General features: G+C 40.1%; 1 protein-coding gene across 3 annotated transcripts in view; it reads right to left on the bottom strand.

The window, feature by feature from the left end:
* The window catches only part of cep85 (centrosomal protein 85), a 78,654-nt gene that overhangs the window by 38,344 nt on the left and 23,964 nt on the right, over nucleotides 1-16,346 (bottom strand). For all 3 annotated transcript variants that reach the window (XM_052036227.1, XM_052036228.1, XM_052036229.1), the window contains 3 exons: nucleotides 7,080-7,229; nucleotides 840-1,663; nucleotides 120-247 (listed from right to left, as the gene is read on the bottom strand). In XM_052036227.1, coding sequence (XP_051892187.1) covers nucleotides 120-247; nucleotides 840-1,663; nucleotides 7,080-7,229 — 1,102 coding nt within the window. The remainder of the gene's footprint in view (nucleotides 1-119; nucleotides 248-839; nucleotides 1,664-7,079; nucleotides 7,230-16,346) is intronic.

Genomic DNA, 16,346 nt, shown 5'->3' on the forward strand with positions numbered 1-16,346 from the left:
AAGCCCTACTGCACCTGGACAAAAATCATTTAACAGCAATACCAAATAAGCACATGTCTTTCTCACTGTCTGCTCTATCCCAACAGACTATATTTTTAACAAACACAAACTGCATATACCTTTCAATCACCAACTCCTTCTCTTTCAATAAATTCTCATTTGCTTTTATAAGTGGGTCCCATTTGTTGGGTTCATGATGTGCATAAGGATAAAAAGTAGGATATTGCTGAGATCCATGGTTCAAAACCTAAGGGAATAGAGAGAACAAAATGGTTAAATCTATTGGAAGCCAGATGTATTTATAAAGAAAATTACTGCTATTAGTCTTGATTCAATAACAAAGCCCAGCTCTGGATGAGTGCAAATGTTACAAGAGACACGTCTCAAAACAATTGCTCATTCTAAAAAGCAAAATAACTCAGTTTAACTAGTCAATCATGGACAAACACCCCAGGAACAAAATGGATTCCTAGGAAGGTATACCAACACACCACTGCTGAAAGAAAATGTACAAGTATTCAAAGCAATCAACATGGTGCTATCCAAAAAAGTGGAGAGAGTGTGCCAGTGTCAGAGAAGTTGCCTTATTCAATTTCCCCACCTAAACTATCACAGATGTTAGAGATTCAGAACAGAGCTCATTGACCAATTGACAAGCATGTCTGATAGGGATTTGGAAGCAGTTGCTGCAACCTTTGTGCAAAACAGCATATCAGGAATCAATGGAAATGCCACCACACATCTTCACTAGTTAGAATGCCGTTTGTCTCCTCCTCTCACTTCCTCCACTCCAGCATTCAAAAAAATGCTGAAACACAAAGTGAACATAACTGTTTTACCTGCATCTGTTCCACTTGTAGTCTAAGGTTCTCCAACTGTTGTTGCTGCCATGTGGTTAGATCACACGGTCTATCTTTGGATCGAAAGTTGAGCTGCTTCCCATGCATTTGTTCTCTTAACCCTATTGGAGCCCAAAGTGTTTGCTGTCCTTGTAAAGTATGGAGTCCTTCAGGAACAGAGCCTCCCCCACCATTTGGTTGCAAGCAAGGTCTTGGTCCTAACTGTGCAGTGCCAGCTGGTACAGATTTACTCTCAGGCAAAGATTTAAAAGTCATGTCATAACTACTGCAATTATCCTTGTCTCCAGCGCCATTGATGTTATGAGGTGCCTCACTCTTGACATATCCTTGAAACCTGTACTTGGGATCACTGCATATGGTGTCCAAAAATGCAGACTGATTTAAGGTTGGTTCAACATGAGGAGTTTCGAATTTTTGCACTGTCTCCCCCAATCTCAGATGTTCAACATTTGGGTACGAAGAATAGTCGAGCAAATTCAATCCAGATCGGCAGAGATTTGTTGAACCTATAGGCAAGGCTCTCATACTGGCAGAAGAATCTTCCATTTTGCTGGACATAGTCTCAAAACTAGAAACATCAACCCCATTCAACTTGGATAACGAAGAACACTTCCCAAACTTTTCCTCTCTTGCATCTGAGGCAACATTTGGCTGTACAGATATGGAACTGAACACAGGATTACCCATTGGGTGGAGATTAGATGGCATGTTGCTGGATGTAGAAGGCATGACATGAGCAGTAGGGATGATGGATTGTGAACGTATGGGTTTGAAGGACGAACTCTCACTGGGGCAGCAGAAATCTATGTGAAGTGAAAGACAGAAATGGATGCAAATTATTCGACCTGAAGAATGGCTACCATCACCACAACAGAGGGCTCAATTAGAGGTAGGTAAATAATAACAGGGATGCCACCATCCACTACACAACTATAACAATCCTTCTCTTGAAAGTCGTACTACATTTTACTCCATGGTAGGTCAAGTTCCTGCATGTATGTAAAGTCATGGTTAAAATGTCACAAACAGTATCAAGTTGAAGCATATAGTACCTAACCTGTGAAATGCAAAATGTGTTAAATTTAGTTCAAGAATTTGTTGAAATTTGCTCTCTACACAAAGAAATAGAAAATTATGTTGCACAAATTACCAGAGCTACAGAAGTTATTTCAAAAAAATTAGTTCACACTGAATTGCTTCAATGAATAAAAGCTATTGTTATTGAAATGCTTCAAAACACTATATAAATTGGCATTTGCAACTTTAACATTTCAAATAAAAAACATGAAATATCAAACTTAGAGTCATAGAATCATATAGCATGGAAACAGGCTATTCGGCCCAACTTATCCATGCTGACCAGTGGGTACCCTTCCAAATTAATCCCATTTCCCACCTCCTTCTATGCCTCAGCAATCTAGACACTTCTTAAATACTGCGAGTGATCCAACTTCAACCACTCTCCCAGGCGATGCATTCCAGGTACTTACCACTCTGAGCAGCCCACCCCCCCCCCATAAACCTCCAATCTCTTTTCCCCTACCCTAAATCTATGTCCTCGAAATTTATCTACCTCTGACATGGGGAAAAGTTTCCTGCAGTCTACCCTATCTACACCCTTCAATTTTATACATCTCAATCTTGTCCCCTATTAACCTTCTCCACTGGTGGGAGAATAGATCTAGCCTCTCCAGTCTCCCCTCATAAATTGTTATATTATTGTCACATATACCCAGAAAGAGTGAAAAACTTGTCTTGCATACCGTTCATACAAATCAATTCGTTACAACAGTGCACTGAGGTAGTACAAGGTAAAATACAGTGCAGAATAAACTGTTACAGTTACAGAGAAAGTGCAGTGCAGGTAGACAATAAGGTGCAAGGTCATAATGAGGTAACATCCTGATGAATCTCCTCGGCACCTTTCCAGCATTATCACATCCTTCCTAGAAGGGTCCTGACCCAAAACGTTGACCGTCTGCTTTTCTCCATGGATGCTGCCTGACCTGCTGAGTTCCTCTAGCATCTTGTTGTTTTCTCATCCTTCCTATAGCAAGGTGACCAGAGATGCATGCAGTACTCCAGCTGAGGTCTGATCAAGGTTTTTAAAAAGTTGGAGCATAACCTCCCTACTTCTGTATTCAGTACCCTGACTAATGAAAGCCAGATCCCACATGCCTTCCTAACCACATCATCTACCTGTGTTGCCACCTCCAAAGATCTAGGGATTTGTACTCCAAGCTCCCTTTGATCCTCAATACTCCCCAAGAAGCTACCATTCACAGTGTATGTCCCTGATCATGAGTACATGCAAAAGGAATCATCTCACATTTGGATTAAACTCCATCTGCCATTTTTGAACTCATTTCACCAACACATTGATAAATGCACAGCCTAAATCTACCTTCCACACTATCAATAACTCTGCCAATCTTCATGTCATCTGCAAACTTATTGAGCTTGCCTCCCACATCCACACCCACATTATTCACTTATAAAACAAACAATAAGGGTGTCAGAACAGATCCTTGTGGGACACCACTAGTCACAGGCATCCAATCACAAAAACAACCCTCTACCATCACCCTCAGTTTCCTATTGTGAAGTCAATCTTGTAACCAGTTTGCCAATTTGCTCTGGATCCCTTGGGCCTCAAGCTTCCACGTGGGACCTTGTCAAAGGCTTTACTATAGTTCATGTAAGTCACATCTACTGCCCTGCCCTCACCAATACACTTTGTCAATTCCCCAAAGAATTCAATCAAATTGATCAGACAGTATCTGCCCTTGACAAAGCCATGCTGGCAGTCTCCGATTAGTACCTGCTTTTCCAAATGATCATTAATTTTTTCCTTCAGAATTTTTTTTCCAGCATTTCCCCCAACACGAATGTTAGGGTCACAGCTTGAAAGTTACCAGGCTGTTCTCTGTTGTCCTTCAGTCATCAGATACCTCACTTGTGTCCAGCGAAGATTTAAAAATCTCAGCCAGAGACCCAGCAATCTCTTCCCTTGCTTCTTGTAGCAGCCTGGGATAAATCCCATCTAGTGCAGGATTTATCAACCTTAAATCCTGCTAAGGCATTGATTACTTCCTTTATTTATGGAGGCCTGCACTGGACTTTCACCTGCCCCTTCACTGAATTCGCCAACTACAAAGTCTGTTTTCTTTGTGAAAACTGATGAAGAGTATTCATTTAGGATCTCACTTGTACCTTCTGGTTGCATGCACAGATTGTCCATGTTGCCTCTAATGGGCCCTACTTTTTTCCCTGGTTATTCGTTTGCCCTTAATATAGTTATACAACACCTTTGGATTTACCAGTGATTTTTCATGACCCCACCTCAATGTTCCCAATTTTCTTTCTTAAAAAGCATCTCTCTACACTTTTTATATTCTTAAAGGGTCTCTAACATCATTAATGCCCTATACCATCATATGCTTCCTTTTATCTCTTTATCAAACTCTCAATATGCCTCGAGTTCCATATGTATGTTACCCCTGGCTTTTACCCTTGGATGAACATGTTAGTCTTGAACCCTTACTATTTCTCCTCTGAACACTTCCCATAATGCAGATGTAGACTTACCTACAAATAGATGCTCCTAATCTACCTTTGCCAGGTCCTCCCTTACATCGATGAAATTGGCCTTCCCCTAATTTAAAAACTTTATTACTGGTCCATTCCCATCCTTTTCCATAACCAGTTTGAAATATACAGAATCATGGTCACTATCTCCAAAATGATCACCCACTGACACTCCCTCCACTTGACCAGCTACATTACTGAAGATAAGGTCTAGTAATGCCCTTTCGCTTGTTAGTCTATCTACATGCTACATCAAAAGAAAACCCTCTCAGGCAGACCTCAAACATTCCACACCTTCTGAGCCTTTAATGCCAAGCCAATCCCAGTTAATATTTGGGAAATTGAAATCCCCCAGTATAATAACCCTATTGTTATTACACCTCACTGATATCTGCTTACATATCTGTTCCTCTACCTCCTGTTGATTCCATTAGCATTGACAGATCTATTCTTCCAACAATTTAAATTGGATATTGAATATTGCATGAGAATAAGCCTTCAATTATCACCATGCAACCTTAACATATTTTAGAAAAAGTAAAGTTGTTAATCCAGAAACCTTGGGATTTCAGTGGTGCCAGATGTTCCGACTATTAAACGTTATACCAATTAGTACACCAACACACAATTCACTTTCTTTTTTTAAAAAAATGTTACACAGCATGGGCACTGGTGCATTGAGGGGGCATGCTTATCAGCGCCCAGTGAGCCAGGTGCTGAACCTTTAGGATTGCCAAACAACTGGATAGCAGATTATCAGAGTTTTACTATATTATCAAATGATCTGCTAGATTTTTTCCTAAGGTAATGGAGAAGCATTGAGTTTTAGATACCATCTACAGGAGTTTAAGATCCCCACAAAATGCACAGGACTTTTTAAAAAGAAAATGGAACTTTATTCATGCAATATACTTAAAAATGAGGCGCAAGTTTCATTAACAAAAAGGAATAAAATTAGAAATGAAGCCCAAAATGCTAACAGACTTAAAATCTTACTTTATAAAACTTACCGTTATAAATCTTTGAAATACAACACTTGGTTTAAATTAAAATCCATCTGCGCAGCACCGTCAATGAAACAAATGAAATCCCAGCTTTCACTAAAACTCAAGCTTTGCTCAGATACACAAATGGTTGCTGATCAATACCTCAAGTGAAACTAAACTTTCATCAGGATCAAGCTAAATGGGGGAAGAAATGAGTACATCTAGTTCCATTTTAATAGTGAGGACATTGACATTAAAAGAGTTGTTGGTATAATTAGAACTGCTTCTCAAGTTTCACGAGTGGAAATGTAGGGCTTGTACACAGTCCCACAGCCTCAGTCAGGTTTGGAGAATGCAGTATTAGGATTTCAGCAAAATACACCCCTGAATCATACAATCATATAGATATAACTTTATGAATTTCCAATGTTGAGTTTCACATACTTCAATAAAGTACAGAGTTTCCAAACTCACTCAGAACAAGATCTGGAAAAGAACACGCACCACTAGTCTTACAGCACTGAGACACAGCAAGAGTACCTAATATCTGACGCACAGACCCTTCACCACAGTATTTTATATCCCTAGAATTTTATGATTTTGTTCCAAGTTTTCAAGAATCATATGCTTTTCTTTTAATTCTTTGGGATTTAAAAAAAAAGGCTTTTGGACTTCCGTAAAGTTCAAAGTCAGCAGTGTTATCAAAATCAATGTAATGTGCAAAACCACCCTCACTATCACTCATACAGCTTAAGCAAAAGCTAAGTCACATTGTGACCAGCCCTGCTAAGAACACACCTGGACTAAGACACATATACAGTGCAAAGTCCCAATACTTAGAAAGTAACCAAAATTTCAATTGACTAAACCAAATGTACTATAGAATACAATAGGTTGGATGTTATAGATTAGAGTGCTTGACAGTATGGATGCAATACAGTTCTATACATTCCCAGTTTCTTCAAATACTTTCTCTTTTTAGTTTTCCAATTTATAATTAGAGGATACTTGTTCCCAACTTTAACAAAATACACATTTGGGAATCCTTGTCTTGAATCAGCCAGTGACTGATCCAACTTTACTGTAAAAACAATATTTTAAGCTCAAAATCATTTTCCTTTTTAAAATAGACCTGTAACAGAACAACGAAATGAGATATACTGTGTGATGGACCAGAGTCAAAAAGCTTCAGAATGTTGGAAGCCTGAACTAAAAATTGAAAACACTGGAAATACTCAGAAGATCAGGCAGCATCTGTGGAAAGAGAATCAGAGTTAACGTTTAAGGTCCAGGACCCTTCATCAGAACCGATGAATGCAAGATATTTCATCTAGTTGCTGTTGTTACATTACACAAGTAATGTGCCATTGGTAAGCTGAAACAGTGAATGCTAGCACACCATTCTACTCAAAGAAAACACAATTATTGAATCTAATTCAATCTCTATATTGGATTTACTGATAATGCAACCTTGGGCCAATCTTCTTCCTGCCTAACCTCTAGCCACCACTAAAGTAAAATTAATTGACTAGTTGAGTCGCACAACATGAAGCAGAATTCAAAGTCTGTGAAGACATCTGCAATAATTTGTTTTGAAAGGAATAATCTATACTTGTATTTGCCCACACATTTCTATTCAACTTACCATCAGTGCTCTCAGAACAAGATGTACCTAAAGCAGTGTCCCCACTATCAGCTGTACTTGGCCTTCTTTCGGTCTTGCGTTGGCACTTTTGTGCAAGTGCTGGTGTTTGCCACTCAGTTTCACAATAACCTGCTCTCTGTATATCAGAATCTGCGGAGAGGAAGGGGATTCATTTTAAAACACCATACATCTGCCTTCAAGATGCTTGCATTTTGATTTCACTCCCCCTGGCTGCAATAGCAGTAAGTAACGTTTAGAAATTCTTATACAAAAAGTATGGATGGAAGATGGAATTCTAGCATAAATCAATGATGCTTCATTGCTAGAAAAGCAGAGGTCAGAGACAAATTTATGATATTGCAAAGCCAAATTTCTGGAGATGTTCCCTCACGGGGAGTGAACTATTTCACTTCATCATGACTAAGAAATAAAAACAACCCAGGCACTTCACAGGAGCAGCAAACAAAATTTTGACAGAGCCACCTCAGAAGATAGAAAAGCATGATGATGCCGATGGAAATCTGAGATAAAACTTTTGGAATTAACTTTTCTGGTCAAGGACCTTTCATCACAGCAGTTCTAATCATAGGTCATTAACCTGAGACCTTTAACTCTCATTTCTCTCTCTACAACTGCTGCCTGAGCAGAATATTTCCAATGCGTTTTTATTTCATATCAGGAGATATTAGAGCAAATGACCAAATGCTTTATCAGACAGACAGATTTTAAGCAATTTAAATGAATAACTTTATGAATAAAATAGAGGGGTTTAATGAAGTCTGGAGTTTAGGGTTTTGACAACAGAAAGCAGAGACATCAATTAAAACCAGTGATCCTCAAGAGGCTAGAATTGAAAAAGTACAGATATCTTTAGTAGTAAGACGGGTGCAGAAGATTAGAGCCAGGTTGTGGAGGAATTGAGAAGAATAACAATTTAAAAGAAGAAACTGATCCTGGAGCAAATGCACATCACTAACTCATGAACAATGGCAAATTAGGACACAGGTTTTGGATGAGCTCAATATTACCACCAAGTGTGGACGGGGGAAGAAGCTCATGAATATGCAAATAATAGGACAGTCAAGTACAGAGATAACAAAGACATAGATAGAACGCTATAAGGTGTATGTAGGTGGTTTCAGTGATGCCCTGGAAATGCACTGCAAAGTTCATCTTGGGGCCAAATACGACATAGTCACAAATAGAATAGCCAGGGTGAGGGGCAGACCAAAATGAATGAACTTTGCGACAGGGTCCGAAGACAATAACCTCCGCCTTCCAAGCACTGAACATGGAAGCATTCCAACTACTATGTACACCAACTATAGTTGTTGAAACAACTCATTCCATTTTGGATGCATGCAGCTTCAAAGTCCCAGTAAAAATGTCCTAAAATATTTGAATGATATCAATCCAAATTTTAACTTGGGACCATTGGCAGAAGTTGTCACTTCATCACTATTAGCTGCTGCAGAAATTAAAATACTGCCATTAACACAGCGAAAGGCCCCATCCAAGGATAAGGTGCATGGCTAAGGAACTGCAGAGGAAATTTAACTAAATCAGTATTGTCACATGTATCGAGGTACAGCGAAAAACTTGTCTTGCATACCATTCATACAGATTTATTACAACAGTGCATTGAGGTAGTACAAGGTAAAACAATAACAGTACAGAATAAAGTGTTACAGTTACAGAGAAAGTGCAGTGCAGGTAGACAATAAGGTGCAAGGTCATAATGAGGTAGATTGTGAGGTCAAGAGTCCATCTTAAAGTATTAGGAACCGTTCAATAGTCTTATAACAGCAGGATAGAAGCTGTCTTGAGCCTGGTGATATGTGCTTAGGCTTTTGTATCTTCTGCCCTGAGGGAGGGGGGAGAAGAGCGTGGGTGGGGTCTTTGACTATGCTGGCTGTTTTACCGAGGCAACGAGAAGTATAGACAGAGTCAGTGGAGGGGAGGCTGGTTTCAGCCTCTGGGACATCAAGCTTATACCAGTCTGGACTATTCAACATGGAAAAAACAGCTACATTCTATTCTCAGCCAATGTTTAACATGTTCTTTTCAGAAAGGTCACTGGACAGCAACCAAGTGCTGGAAGCCTGGCTGATTTCACCACAATCTATTTCAAGGCTAATTGAAGCACAACATGGAGATTAAAGCAGCCAATGGAATTTTGTACGTATACAATTTCATTTAGCCATTCCATAAAAAGGATACCCTAAAATAACCTGCATTTGTACATTCAGAAGACCTCCCAAGTGCCACAAAAGAATACATGGGATTTGCAGTAATATACAACATACATGTTAACAGACAGAAAACAGTAAGAATAAGAGGTTCACGTTTAGGTTGCGAGGCTATACTAGCAGATGCTGCAAACAGTGGTGCTGGGACTCTAGCTCTTCACAACCTATATCAATGCTTTGGAAGTGTGGAACATGGGCAAGTTTGCTGATGATACAAAGCTGGGTGCCAATGAAAGATGCAAGGAGGATGCAGAAAGGCTTAAAGGATGTAGAGACAAGCTAAGTAAAGGGGCGAGGACATGACAGATGGAATATAGAAAAATGTGAAGTCTTCACAGGAAAAACTAGAAAGTTTTTGTAAATGGTGAGAGACTTTAAAAGTACTGGCATCTGATGTCCTTGTACATGATATCACAGAAAGCCAACATGAAGGTACAGCAGACAACTAGAATGGCAAAAAGTTTGCTGGCCTTTGTTGCAGGAGTGCAGATCCTCCCCAAGTTAAGTGAAGATGCCTGCAGCCCCGTAGCCACCAGCAAACCCACCCTGCTGGTCTCCCAAATGCTCATTCGTACGTTGGGTGTTCTTAAACTGAGGAAGACCAGTACAAGAGCAAAGATGTCTCACTGAAATTATGAAGAGTTCAGGTGAAATTGCACCTGGAATAGCATACACAGGCTTGGTCTTCCTACCAAAGATATATTGGCAATAGAGGAAGTGTAATAAAGGCTCACTAGATTGATTTGGGAGAATGGGGTGAGGTTTAGATGGTATTGGCCAAATCTACTAGAGTTCAAAAGAATGGGGTGATCTCATTGAAACATACAATATTCTTATGAGCTTTGAAGTGTAAGCTGCAGAGACATTACTTACCCTGGCTGGGGTATCCAGAACCAGCAGTCCCAGAGGTTCAGCCATCAGGACAGAAATGCAAAGAAGGGAAAAAAAAATCTTCCAGGAGTAAGGAATGTTAAGATTTCTATACCCAAGTGGGCTGTGGATAGATTTTTGGATACGAGGAGGAATTAAGGCATATGGGGCTAATATAGGTAAATGGTATATAACAAATCATTTTAAATTACAAAGCTGGAGCTAGGAGCATAATGACCTACACTTAATTGTATTTCTTATGTTTTTAAACACATGATACTAAAAAGGAAAATTGTCATAAATTAAGAGATTCTGTTCCATTTAGCAGTTTCAAAAAGGCTCACTCAGGACAATGTGACAGAAAACAATACATTCCACCATCCCAAGCAGGGTCCTTGAAATTTCACTGAAATATATGAACTCAAGGGACACCAAAATATAACCTCAGCATTAAGAGATATGATTTCCAGTGTGAACGCAACTCACATCCAGGATTGCAGTTACTACTTGTATTACAACCACTTATACTCTCTTAACCAATTACAAAGCCATGTTGCTTTCTGTTTGCCTCCATGATTAATCACCCTCAACATCAAGTCTTGGGTATTTTTGGAACATCTCAGGTAGTGCAATCCCAGTCCACCAACTGATTCTTTGAAGCATAGCTCATGTTTTATTCTTACCTTATTCACTTCAATGATTCCCTGAAGTCCTGTGTAAGAGGGTGCTCCTCCTCATGACATAGCCAAACCATTGCAGTTTACTCTATTTGATGATGGCAACAGATCCTTGCTTCCCAACTAATATTAATTAATGCATTCAATGGATTTCTTTTCCTAATGCAAAGGCAGCATATAACAATTCATTCCAAATCCTCAAACAGTTCTGTCATGGATTTGAGGCCACATTTCACAGATGTTCAACAGACATTAGTTTGGTAATAATGTGCTTTCGATGGCAAGATTAATATCCTAGTTTTGACATGTGATCACAGCCATGAGTGCAGATCCCACATAGTTGTTGTTCTTACCTTTATTTCAACAGTTGATACTCTGTACAGTGATAGTACAGATCAGGCATTTAAATGCGATCGACTCATCCAATTTTCAGCCATTCATTTTTAGGTGCCACCAAGCAAGTTGGTCTTCACTATTTTTTCAGCACTAATTTCTAGACAGCAAGCCCCAGCTCTTTTTATGGAGCCTCAGTTTACTGTCCTTAAGCAAGGACAGTACGGGTGGGGAGATCCAGCCTTGGATGATTAAGGAAATAAAGGAAGGCATCAAGCTAAAATCATGCATCCAAAGTCGCCAAGAGTCGTGGGAAACTGGAAGATTGGGAAAACTTTAAAGAGCAACAAAGAACAACTAAGTAAGCAATAAAGAAAGGGAAGATAAATTATGAAAGTAAACTAGCACAAAATATAAAAACAGTAAAAGTTTTTGTAATTATATAAAACAGAACAGGGTGGCTAAAGTGAACGTAGGTCCCTTGGAAAACGAGAAGGGGGAATTAATGTTGGGTAATGTGGAAATGGCCGAGGCTTTGAATGACTATTTTGTGTTGGTCTACATAATGGAGGACATGTCTTACTTGCAAAATAGAGACGTTATGGATGCAACAACAGGCGAGGACCTCGATACAATTGTTATCACTAAAGAGGTAGTGCTGAGCAAACTTAGCGGGCCTAAAGGTAGATAAGTCAACTGGTCCTGATGGAATGCATCCCAGGGTACTGAAAGAAATGGCAGAAGTTATAGTAGAGGCATTTGTTACAATTTGTCAAAAATTCTCTGGATTCTGGGCAGGTCTTGGCAGACTGGAAGACAGCGAATGGCACGCCACTGTTTAAAAAAGGATGGACTCAAAAGGCAGGTAACTATAGGCTAGTTAGCTTAATGTCTGTAGTCAGGAAAATGGTTGAAGCTATCATTAAGGAAGTAGCAGCAAGACATCTGGATAGAAATGGTTCCATCTGGCAGACATAGCATGGATTCAGGAAGGGCAGGTCCTGTTTGACAAACTTACTGGAATTCTCACGAGCACAGTGGATAGAGGGGAACAGGTGAATGTTGTATACTTGGATTTCCAGAAGGCATTCGATAAGTCCTGCATAAAAGGCTTATCCATATGACAAGGATGCATGGAGTTGGGGGTACTGTATTAGCATGGATAGAGAATTGGTTAACCAATAGAAGGCAGAGAGTTGGGATAAAATGGGTGTTTCTCTGGTTGTTAATCTGGTTTCTCTGGTGAGCAGGGTACCTCAGGGGTCAGTGCTGGGCCCACAACTGTTCACGATATACATTAACAATTTGGAAGATGGGACCGAGTATAGCGTATCTAAGTTTACTGATGACACTAAATTGAAGTGGCAAGAGTGGCAAAGCAAATTGTGCAGAGGATGCAGAGAGTCTGCAGAGAGACATAGATAGGTTAAGTGAGTGGGAAAGAGTCTGGCAGATAGAGTGCAATGTTGGTAAATGTAAGGTCATCCACTTTGGAAGGAAAAATAGAAGATTAGATTATTTAAATGGTGAAAGATTGCAGCATGTTGTTGTGCACAGGGACTTGAGAGTGCTTGTGCATGAGTCACAAAAGGTTGGTTTGCAGGTACAACAGGCTATCAAGAAGGCAAATGGCCTTCATTGCCAGAGGGATTGAATTTAACAGCAGGGAGGTTATGCTGCAAACATACAGGGTACTGGTGAGGCCACAGCAGTATGGTTCTGGTGTAGTTCTGGACTCTGTACTTGAGTAAGAAATACTGGCTTTGGAGACAGTGCAGAGGAGGTTCACCGGGTTGATTCCAGAGATGAAGGGTTTAGCCTACGAGGAGAGATTAAGTCGCTTGGGACTATACTCGCTGGAATTCAGAAGAATGAGTAGAGATCTTATAGAAACATATAAAATTATGAAAAGGAAATACAAGATAGAGGCAGGAAAGTGGTTTCCACTGGTAGGTGGGACTAGAACTAGGGGATATAGCCTCAAGATTCAGGGGAGTAGATTTAGGATGGAGTTGAGGAAGAACTGCTCTTCCCAGAGAGGAGTGAATCTATTAAATTCTCTGCCCAAAGAAGCAGTGGAAGCTACCTCCTTAAATATATTTAAGACACAGTTAGATAGATTTTTGTGTATTAGGGGAAAAGGCAGGTAGGTGGAGCTGAGTCCACGGCCAGATCAGCCATGGTCTTATCTAATGCCAGAGAAGGCTCAACAGGGCAGATGACCTACTCCAAATTCTTATGCTCTTCTGTTTTTATTGCTTCCAGCCACTAGATCATCATCGGCATAGCAAAGGTTGGGAATTACCAGAACTAAGCAGCACAGGAGGTTATGTACTCCAGAATCTCAAGGATGATGTTTTCCAGGAAGATGAACAAAATTTAAGGTGGGGAGTAGGGGTAGGAAAGAAGATCTCTTTGAATACAAACACTACTTTCTATATTTCTCATGCAAGGACTGAATTATTTCCACAGTTCCTTCAATGTAATAACCTGTGATCTGCTAAAAATTCCCTATGCTATTATCAAAAACTTTTCTAAAATGCCAGCAAAATTATTCAACGTCTTTTAGGTACTGCAGCTGTTTTTCTAATATTGTTGAATATCTGTGTGATTACAGACTTACCTCCAAATCCTAGCCATTCATCTGCCATATGTCTGTCAACTCACCTTTCTAAGCAATTTCTGCACAACTCAGAAAAGTAATTTACCTGGTAACAGAGTCTGACAAGCAAGGCAAATGAACTGTGATCATTGATTAACACATGAAAAATGATGGGCAAAACTGGCAACTCCACATTCTGGGGTAATGGTAGGTATGGATGTGTGTGCGTGTATATAAAAGAGGCGGAATTGCAATATTGATCAAGGAGCCCACTACTGTGGTAAGGATGAATGATATTCCAGAAAGTTCCTCAAATGTGGCCATAGAACATAAAAAAAAGCAATCACTTTGCTTATTCTATAGGCCTCCAATCAATCAATGGGAGATAGAGAAGCACATATGGAGACAAATCACAAATGCAAAAATATAGAAGCGGGCAATGTCAACTTCCCCAATACTAACTAGGATCCCTTTAGTATGTGAGGCTTAGGGGAGGGGAGCAGAATTTCTGAAGTTCATCCTGGAGAGCTTTCAGCTAATGCATAGATGGCCTGAGTAGAGAAGGGCAAGTGGAGGGAGTGTCAGTGAAAGAGCATTTCAGAGATAGTGGCTATAACTTACAAGTTTTAAGGTTTATAGGACAAGGATACATTGGAAATTAAGGCCTTGAATTTGGAAAGGTGGGGGGGGGGGGGGGGGGGGGGGTGGAGAGGGGAGGTGGGAAGGCTAATTTCAATACAAGACAGGACCAGGCAAAAATCGACTGGGAGGAGTTACTTCCAGGTTAGTCTACGTACAACCAATGGGAGTCATTTAAAAACAAAATGAGAATACAGAGCCAATGTGTGCTACTGTAATGGCGAAAAGGAAAGCCAACATGCTCAAGGAATCCTGGAAGCCAAGGAAATTGAGGGCTAGGTTTAAAAAAAAAGGCGACATGCCAGGTTTCAAAACTGAAAATAGCAGAGGCCCTACCGAACATATAAACTTGTAGAGGGCATTAAAAGTAATTAGTAGGGCAAAGAGAGGGTATACAATAGCAATGGCAAACAATATTAAGAAAAAAATCAAAGCATCTTATGTATATTAAGGGCTAGAGAGTAATTAGGGAAAGACTATTAGAGACTAAAGTGGTAATCTGTGCAGCAAGCCAGAGGATGCAGGTAAGGTCTTAAATGAATATTTCTTTTCTGTATTCACTATGAAAGAAGGCATTGTAGTAGGCAAATTTGGAGAGGGGGACAGTGGAATTCTAGAACAAATGACCATGAAAAAGTGAGGTACTAGATGTCTTAGGGAGCTTAAAAGATGAATAGGTCCCCATGGCTGATGAGATGTATCCCAGGCTGCCATGGGAAACAAGAGAGGGGATTTCCAGGGCTCTGACCAAAATTTTCAAATCACCTCTGGTCACAGAAGAGGTGTCAGTTAGCTGGAGGTCAGTGAATGTGGTACCTTTATTCAAGGGCAGCAGTGATGCCAAGTAATTACAGGACAGTGAAACTAATATCAGTGATAGGGAAATTACAGGAAAAAATTCCGAGGGACAGGATTAATCTGCATTCGGAGAGGCAGGGATTATTAGTATGGCTTTCTTATAGGAAGGTCCTATCTGAATAATTTGACTGAATTTTTCAAAAAGGGACTAAGTGCATTAATGGGAGTAGTGCAGTTGATGTACTAACAACAGATTTCAGTAAGGCCTTCAACAAGGTCCTGAATGGGTGACTAGCCTTGAAGGTCAGAGGGCATGGGATCCAGGGCATATTAATCACAAATTGGTTTGCTGATAAGAGGCAGCGGGTGATAGTTGGGGATTATTTGTGTGATTGGAAACACCAGTATACCAGAGGGATCAGTGCTGGTACCCATGTTATAGACAGTAACAATCTAGATGTAAATGTTGGAGGAAAGATAAGCTTGCAGTTGACACAAAGATTGATGCTGCTGTGGATAGCAAGGAAAATAGTCTTAGGCCACAGGACTATATTGATGAGTTGACAAGACTTATAGGAGCAACAGCATATGGAATTGAATCCTGAAAAATTAACAGATGCATTTTGGAAGGAGTAACCGGGCTAGGTTATACACAATGAATGGCATGACTCTAGGAAGTACAGAGAAACAGAAGGATCTAGGTGTACAGGGATCATTGAAGACAGCAGCTCAGGTAGATACAGTAAATGCCATACAAGGCATATGCCATTTTTGCCTTCAAAAGCTGCAGCATAGAATGTAAGCACAGGGAGATTACACTACAACATTGGTCAGACTACACTACATAAAACATTAGTCAGGCCACAAATTGAGTAATGTAGGCAATTCTAGCTGCTACACCAAAGGATGGCTGAGATTGCACTGAAGAGGGCACAGAGGAGGGCCATCGAGATGGAGCATTTCAAATATAGAGAGACTGGATAGACCAGGTTTGTTATCTTTGGAATAGAGAAGGCTGAAGGGGGACCGACTGAAGGGTACAAAATTGAGGGGTAAAGATGGGGTACAAAGTGAAAAACTTTTCCTCTTAACAGAAGTG

The sequence above is a fragment of the Pristis pectinata genome, chromosome 22 (assembly GCF_009764475.1).
Source record: "Pristis pectinata isolate sPriPec2 chromosome 22, sPriPec2.1.pri, whole genome shotgun sequence".
In the NCBI taxonomy this organism is placed as follows: Eukaryota; Metazoa; Chordata; class Chondrichthyes; order Rhinopristiformes; family Pristidae; genus Pristis; species Pristis pectinata.